Source organism: Sapajus apella, unplaced genomic scaffold, assembly GCF_009761245.1.
Source record: "Sapajus apella isolate SASKATOON/1434 unplaced genomic scaffold, GSC_monkey_1.0 scaffold58, whole genome shotgun sequence".
NCBI classification, from domain to species: Eukaryota; Metazoa; Chordata; class Mammalia; order Primates; family Cebidae; genus Sapajus; species Sapajus apella.
Window position 1 is genome coordinate 7,696,751 of NW_022436998.1, and position 9,348 is coordinate 7,706,098.

The 9,348-nt window shown below is 35.1% G+C and overlaps 1 protein-coding gene across 2 annotated transcripts in view; it reads right to left on the reverse strand.

Moving 5' to 3' along the window:
- The window catches only part of PTEN (phosphatase and tensin homolog), a 97,942-nt gene that overhangs the window by 40,677 nt on the left and 47,917 nt on the right, over positions 1-9,348 (reverse strand). The window contains exon 3 of one of the 2 annotated variants that reach the window (XM_032245605.1): positions 4,257-4,301. The exons of the other annotated variant lie outside the window; for it this stretch is intronic. Within the exon in view, the coding sequence (XP_032101496.1) occupies positions 4,257-4,301 (45 nt within the window). The remainder of the gene's footprint in view (positions 1-4,256; positions 4,302-9,348) is intronic. 2 annotated transcript variants of the gene reach the window in all.

Genomic DNA, 9,348 nt, shown 5'->3' on the forward strand with positions numbered 1-9,348 from the left:
CTTTCATATTACCACTCAAAGTAAAACAAGCTTTTCCTTTTTAGTATAATTTAGTATACTGAGCTTTGCCAGAAAGAAAATGCATTTAGTAATGACATAGGCACATATATGCAACCTTGCTAATAATTTCATACCCACTGATATGAAAAACAGGAAAAAGAAGAGGACTGATAAGGAAGATAGTCACGTTTTACACTTTCTTTAGTACAGACAAAAGAGGAAAAATTGTCAATAGTGAAGAATTCACAATGGAGTATTTTATAAGGAATCAGAGATGTAGAACTAGGAAAACAGAATCTAAGAAACAGAAAATAACCATTAGTTTTGTGCAGCTTCAGTTCTAAACTTCCCCTACTTTCTCAGGATCTAGAACATGTGCTTTGATGGACACTCCTTAAGACTGCCTTAATAAAATGGTTCTCAAATATTACTGTTAAGAGGACTGTATGGACGGAAAGTGGAAATAATAACTACTAAGAGTTAACTAGATAAACACACCTTACAAAGAGTTTCTACTTTTTTTTGTTTCATCTTCAAAACCATGTGATAATTGTCAATATTATCTTCACTTTATATATGAGAAAGTTAAGATTTAGAAGAGCATTTAAAAACTTGCCCCATATAACAGTATATAAATGAAAGAGCCAGAACTCAAGCTCAGTATCTGATTACAAAACTCAAACTTTTTCCACTACTGTTCCATAATTCTACTTACAATTTAAAAAAAAAAAAACAAAGTTTTAAATACAAAAGCAATAACAAATTTTAGTCAAAGCCAGCATTCCCATAAGAGCAGTAATAACAGAACCAACAGTGACAGTAAAAAGCATGAAAATAGTTATGAAAATCTTTACAGGTAAGCATAGGAAATATGGGAGCAAATATGCTGGGACTGGTAATGATAAATGTGTTCAAGGAAAGAGCTGGTAGGATAAGGATGAAGACTTTCTTCTTAATCAAAATCTCTGATACATGCCGTCCTTCCACCTACCACCCACCCACAGTTTCTTTTAAATTCTTTGTGGTTTGGTAATGATAAGTCTCTCAACAAACTAAAATTAAACATACACGAATGGCAAATGGGGTTTAACCATTTAAATTTAACCATTTATATGTCCTTATAACTAAAACTCAAGATATCATTACCTATATTGGCTTATATGAGACAAGAGAAATGAATAAGCATTTATAAGAATGAGTTTTTATGAAGCAAAAGGCAGAAACTGAAGAAAGGAGTAGGATTAACAGGAAAAGCTTCCAGAGAAGTGAGAGTTGCCATAGAATCAGCAAGGTAGGCAGGTCTCTTCTTTACTCTCTTCAATGAAGCTATCACTATCTTACAAAAGAAAACTTAATAGATAAATATTAGTAATAGCTAAAGGTTTACCAAAAAATGATAATGTCAAATAAAATATGCAGTGAAATACAGTAATTACCTTTTAAAAATTAGTATACAGTGAACACTTAAATTCCTCAAAGGCAAGAAGTACACATCTCTTTATTCACTACCTCCCCTTCCCCATCTCTACCAGATTATAGAGCAAGGAACAATAATAAAATATGCTTGTACAAAACAAACTGATTAATTCAATTGAGTATCAGTACACCTGAATTTGCTTAATGTTATGAATGCCTGAAGAAAACAGAGATACAGACACGATTATTAGAAAATCCATATTAAGAACTCTTCACCCATGTATACATTTTTGCTATAAAATGTTTAACGTACTATTAAATGTGGGTATGCCTAGTGCAAATATTTTAAGATCTTTAAATTATGTGTGTTTGCAAAGACATATATATCTCATGTAATAGCTATCCTAAAAATAAAAGAAATAAAATAGAACACCTGCTGCTTGCCAGACTCACTTACCCAGAATCAGAAACATAAACAGGGGTAGAAAAAGGGTAAAGTTGGAAAGTAACATTAGAACTCAGAACATGCTATAACTTAGTAGTTCTAGAAACTTCTGAAGTCAGTAAAATTCGGAGATGTTAAAACGAACAAGCAAAAAAGCAAAACATAAAGGGAATATTGGCGTAAACAGTGGACGGTCTGCTACCATATGTACCTGTGTGACCTTGTTCAACTCACTTAACTTCTCTAGGCCTCAGATTCCCCATCTGTAAAATGAGAAGGTTGGACTAAATGATCTCTTTCAGGTACTTTCCAGTTCTGAAAGTCTATGATTTCATGTGGGAAAGGGGCGTTAAAATATATGCATTAAAAGCTACCCTCAACTAATCAAGAGACTTCATTAACTTGGGAATCCAATGTTTGGAAATATAAAAACAAACAGGCAGTCAGGTTCCTAGGCTCTCTCCAAAGCCAACTTTAACCATAATAATGTAAGTGACCCACAATACTGACAGTACAGCCAAAGTCCTAAGTTCTGGAAGCAGGAAGTCACTACACACAGGAATGATAAGAATTTCCTTCCCTTTCTTTGAATATGTTAAGCTAGATATGAAAAAGGGCAGAATTTGTCTTTAGTGTCCTTCAACCACCATTCTGAGGCTCTCTAAATTCTGATAGTCTAAGCCTGAAGTGACTCAGTTTATGGCTTCCAGCTTTTGAAAGTTCTTGTCCTTTTTTATTACTTAAATTCTGAATCCAACCATACAAAAAGTACAAAGCTTTGTGGTTTTTATTTTCCTCCAAAGAAACACTATGGTATCTGCAACAAGCCTCTTTGTAGGAGAGGTTTATCAGGAAAAGAGAAAGACCCCTAAATGCTTAGATCACATGCAAGTTGGCCCCATTAAGTTTCCATAACACCTTTTACTTTATCTTGTTGCCTATTGCCACTGCAATCCTCCCCCACCCCAACATACACACACCACAATCTGATTATAATGAATGAGCTGCCATATTCTACACACTTTTATGCCAACAAACTTCTTACAATGCCATTCCTTTAACCTGTAATGCCACTTCCCCTCCTCTCCTAGGCTTGAAAGTCAACCCTTACTTGGTTCTTTTCACCCCAGCTCAAACATGGCTTCTTTTATGAAACCTTCCCTATAAGGTACAATTACTATTTCCATGTTCTCTTAATTGCAACCTTCTATACAAGAGTTACTTCTTCTGTAATGCCTTGTCTACCTGTTATGTTAGAATGTAAGCTACTTGAGAACTGGAGCTACATCCAATTCACCTCTGTATGCATCCCCCCCAACATGTTTTGTGATATCTAATAAGTGATACAGACTTAACAAACATTTTTTCCTTTGTGAATCTGAAAAACATCAGTGAAAATTCACTGAAAGTAATAATATCAATGTCCACTCCGCTCTCAGTACTACTGACACTTTATCACACTAGAAAGATCACTAAATTACAGATAAAAAAGCAACACCCCACAAGACAACATGGCACAGAGAATCTTTCTTTTTAGTAAACATTTAATGCCCACTGAAGGCAGAGTGAATCTTGTTCTTAACGTTTGATAAACTCTATAGACAAATTATAACAGTGAATTAGTGTGTATAACTTTACATTAAAATATTTTCCTATCTATAATTTACAGATATCACATGGGAAAGATAAAAGTCAGGTAGAAAATAACATCTTTTATGTGCCGATTTTTGAAAATCAGAAAATAGTCCATATTTTGAGAAGGAAAAACAGTCTTTATGGGCAAAAATTGTTAAAGTAGTTTCTTCCTTCCTTCCTTTTTACCTTTTCACATCTCTAGTCCCAAAGTCAAAAGAAAAACAAAAAGGAAAAGATAAAGAGTCAACTAGTTCTATCAATCAGGTAGGCAGTCCTTAAAACTCTGTCCTAGACAAGGCAAACCACCTAATTCAGCAATTTTAAATAACTTACGTTATATATACAGAGAATGCCCTAATAGCTTTTTCAGTCAATTGCTCTAGAGACACAGAATACACAAAATTATATTCACTCTAAAGTATACCTCCATGGAAGAAGATGCTATTAGTGCTTTAACAGAAGCTCTGCTGTGAATTACACTTAAAATTACCACACAGTTATGGACTCAAAGATGGGCTAGATGCCAAGTCATTTAAAGCAGATCAAGTAACATGAATCTGTGCCAACATTGTTTTACCTCATCACTACACTTTCTAAATGATCTAACCATGCTCTCGGACTTCTTGAATTAATTGGTTTAGGAATACAATTCTGTTAAAATATATCTTTAATTCTACCTCACTCTAACAAGGAAATAACTTTCACTTAATAGTTGTTTTAGACGATATTTGCAAGCATACAAATAAGAAAACATACTTACAGATTGTATATCTTGTAATGGTTTTTATGCTTTGAATCCAAAAACCTTAAAACAAAACAAACAAACAAAAAGCCACCATTAACAAAAATGAGCTAACATTTGAAATTACATTAATACTATTGAGAAAAACCAAAAGATTCTCTTTTCCGCTAATCTCAAATACCATTTAAGTGAAAATAAATAATCCAAACAAATATCCCTTCGGGTTTAGAGTAATCATGTCATTCTTAAATAATTATTACATTACACAGATTTATACAATCTGAAGTAAAGCCAGAGCTTTTCACAGAATGAATATTTTCATAATCTTCTATCTTCAACCTAACATAAAGAGATTAAAACATAACTTCTTTAAAAGCATTCGCATTTAGTGCAAGTATACCTAGATCAGACAGATTTGCAAGACAGTCATAATCAAGCACTCTTGAAAATAACCCTAAAAATTCAGACATCATTTTCCCTTCAAACTAAAAACTTTTCATATTTGAAAGATCCATGTGTTAACTATTAACTCTGTATAAAGGTATTAAACATTTTCACATATATATTCTCACTCGACCCTCACAAACATCTGAGAGATAGAGCTTATTAACATTTTACAGAAGAGGGAGGTAGGTCTCAAACAGATTACAGAACTCACCCAAGGTCATGTACAGCCAAGAAGTCAAAGAATCAAGACCAAAGACCCCTTCCTCAAGACAGTTATGAAAGTAAACAATAACAATTACAGCTAATACAAGCACTTATCATATGCCAGGCATATTCTAAGCACCTCAGATATATAAATCATTTAATCCTCAACCCCATAAGGCAGGCAAAAGAAGGGCTAGAAGAGCACAGGCTGAGGAATTGAAAGAACATTTAGAATAAAAAGACAAACAAAAATCAGAAGACTAAATAAAAATTAAGAGTTCGCGATGTTCAATATATGTTAGGAGTTCCAGAAACAGAACACTGAAAAGAAACCGAAGCTATAACAAGAAAAATACTCAAAACTGAAGGATGAGTGTTTTCAAACTGGAAGAGTGCACGAGTACCTGGCAAAACAGATGAAAACAGTAGAAGCATACATATCTTATGAAATTTCTGAATACCAAAGAAATAGCAGATCTAAAAGCTGCCTGAGAAGAAACAGGTTTCATAAAAATAATGTGGAATCAAAATGACATTATCTTTTTTAACAGCAATACTAGCAGCTAAAAAACAACTGAGCCAAACCTTCTGATTTTGAGGGAAAACTTCTCGGTCTAGAATTCCATACCAATACAGACTATAAATCAAGTGTGACTATATAATAAAGGCATTTTAAAATAAGCAAAATCGCAAATAATTTTGTTTCCCATACACTTTGTCAGGAAGTTACTAAAGATGTGCTCTGCCAAATCAAGAGTGGGAAACCATGAAAGGAGATGACAGTTTCCAAGAACTGAAGAATCTAACTCACAAGAGAGGAAAAGAGAATCCCTAGAATGATAGTGAAGGGACATCTTAAGTAGACAGCCATACAGCAAGCCAAGCAGAACAATTAACCCAGACTGGGAAAGATCAGAAGGCACCTGGAAAAGATAAAATTGATATAATGCCAAATGTGCTTAAACATGTTGAGAGACTTATACAATTAGGGGCAAGCAAGTTTATGAATTAAAGCTAAGAACACTGAAAACTAATAATTTAAAAAAGAGAGAGACAACTGTAAGTCCAAGAAAAACAAAACATGCAGGAAAAAAATCATAAAATGCTATATCACTTAACTATGAATGGCATTTATCTAGTTATAATCCCATAAAAAGTCAATATTGATATAACCAAAATTATAATGTAACTACTGGCAGGAGTTATAACTACTGGCAGGAAGGACGAGTAGGACCTCTGAAAATACGTGTGTGGTGAGGTGAAGAAAAAGAGTATATGAACTTGAATCTGAAATATTGTATTACCAAGTAGCGCAAGCAGTATTTTTAACTGTCACCAATAGAAATTATATATTTTTATATCACACTACAGTTGTTGCAGATAGGCTATGATTCTTAAGAACAAAGAAACACAGTGCCCCTTGCTTTCAGCATGGTGGCTCTTCTCTGATGCAGAAGGAAATGGAACTCAAGTGGAACACAGATTTCACTGAGGTAAACAGGAAGAGATTAGGCTGCTCAGGCCGCTGGAGTTTGTGGAGCAAGGGCCTAAATTTGTATGGATTTCATATCAGGTATTTGGCTGGGAGCTGGCCTGTCTAAGCACAGGATCTGAGAGCATAATGGAGATGATACCAGAGGTAATGTAATATAATACTTGGAGAAGCTGGGAGTTCTGGCCCAGGCAGAGTGGAAGAGACCTCCTGGAACACTCAGATACTTAGCTGAGACACCGGAAAGGGCAACCTTAAAGTAAAAACCATACCCTAGGACAAAAGACAAATCTGAAATAGGCCTGCCTTAACAAAGAGAACCAAACCTGACAATACTAGATCAACTATTAATTCAAATGCCTGACAAAATGAAACTTGGCACCCTTAAAGGAAGTAACAATCCAAACTCCCTACAACATTTGAACATACGATTAATATTTACTAGACAAGCAAAGCAGAAAAACATGACCTATTACAACGAAAAAAGAGCAGGCAATAAAATCAGACTCCAAGATGAACAAGATGTTTGAATTAGCAGACAAAGACTTTAAAAGTTACTATAAATATGTACAGAGATGTAAAGAAAAATGATTGCAAAGACATAGAAAATACAAAACACAGCAATTCAAGGCCTCAAAAGTATAATATCTGAGAAAAAAATCTATTAGATGATCTCAACAGAAGATTGTATACTGCAGAAGAAAGGCGTGACAGACTGTATTTTCCAAAAATTAATTTAGCAAATGTTTATCAAGCACCTGTTATGTAACAAACACTACTGTGGGCATAGTGGCAACAAAACTCCAAGTTTTGACAACCATAATAATGAATGCTTCTAGCAGCCTGAGAAACCCAGTGGAGAACTAGCTTTTGGTATCTCATTTGGAAAACAGCCTAAGGACATTGGACAGCTCCCACAAATCCTAAAATAAATGAAAAAGAAAAATTAGCATCTGAAAAAGCAAAATAATTATTTATTTGCTATTTTTTTCCACGGCTAATTCACTATTTGTAACCATACATATTTCTCCTTGTATTAGTCTATTCGCACACTGCTATAAAGAATTACCTGAGACTGGGTAATTTATAAGAAGAAAGGTTTAATTGGAGGCCTCAGGAAACTTATAATCATGGCAGAAGGCCAAGGAAAAGCAAGCATGTCTCTGTGGTAGGAGCAGGAAAAAGAGAGAGAGAAAAGGGGGGAGGTGCTACACATTTATAAACAAGCAGATCTCAGGAGAACTCCTTGCATGAGACAGCACTAGGGAGATAGTGCTAAAACTGTCACAAACCATCCCCATGATCCAATCACCTCCTACCAACCCCTCCTCGAACTCTAAGGATCACAACTCAACAAGAGACTTGGGTGGGGACACAGAGCCAAACCATATCACCTCTGCTGCATTCATGTTTAATCAACATTTGCTCTTAGAACCCTAGTATAACTACAGCTGTTACTGCTGTTACTAATACATAAATTTACACATAAATCATCCCTGCCTTATCCCATTAACACAGGCAAACCCCAAACATTTCAATTATTAACTACTGTCTCTTGACCATCTTCAGGATGGTTATTAGAATTAATTCTGTCACATATCCAATACAAGGAAAGTAACTATCTTGTTTAAAATGTTCTTGTTTGTAACTTTCACATGACAATACTGCTTTCTCCTACACTGCCTCAAGTTAAAGAAAAAATAAAACAGCTTTGTATAATTCTGCTCAGAAATAGTGATTCCTAGTACTCAAGAAAATCTACTCTAAATAGTTAAAGCTGGAGGGAAAAGAAATAAACAGTGGCAGGCTGGGCACAGGGGCTCAGGCCTATAATCCCAGCACTTTGGGAGACCAAAGCAGGCAGATCACTTGAGGTCAGGCATTTGAGACAAGCCTGGCCAACACAGTAAAACTGTCTCTACCAAAAATACAAAAATAAGGCAAGAATGGTGTAATCCCAGCTACTGGGGAAGCTGAGGCAGGGAGAATTGCTTGAACCTGGGAGGCTGCGGTGAGCTGAGATCATGCCACTACACTCCAGCCTGGGTGACAAAATGAGACTCCTCCAAACAAAGAAATAAACAGTGGCAGAACCAACCTATAACTAACTGAAGAAATTTGGAAGGCTATCAAAAATAATACTAAAAACTGCTAAATATTTCTTCCAAGAAATTATACCACTTTGTGCTTTTACAAACATACATAAGAGTTCCAGTTAATCTATGACTTTGCCAATCCCTGTAAGCCCTTTTATAGCCATCCCATTATATATGATATCTCATTGTTTAAATTTTCATTTCCCTGATGACTGACTTTAAACATCTTTTCATATGCCTATTGATCATCTATATATCTTCTTTTGTAAAATTTCTGTTTATATTTTTTTGCCCTCTTTTTTTTTTTTTGAGACAGGATCTCACTGTGTCACTAAGGCAAGGGTGCAGTGGTGCGATCACAGCTTGTTGCAGCCTCTGCCTCCCAGGTTTAGGCTATCCTCCCACCTCAGACTCCCAAACAGCTGGTACTACAGGCGCATGCCACCATATCCAGCTAATTTGTTGTATTTTTTTTATTCTGTAGGGACTGGGTTTCACCATGTTGTCCAAGTTGGTCACAAACTCCTGGGCTCAAGCAATCCACCCACCTCAGCTTCAAAAGTGCTAAGATTACAGGCGTGAGCCACCACACCTAAACTGATCTCTCTTTATGGGGTTATCTTCTCATTATGAAGTTGTAAGAGCATCTTTATGTATATATTATACACTCAAGTTCTTTGTCGGATACATGCATTGCAAATATTTTCTCCAAACTGTGCTTGCCTTTTCATTTTCTTAATTGAATCTTTCAAAGAGCAGAAATTTTTAATGCTGATAAAGTTGAATTTGTCCCTTTTTTTCTTATATGGTTAATTTTATACGCACTATTTAAGAAATCTTTTTTTTTTTTTTTTTTTTTTTTTTTTTTTTT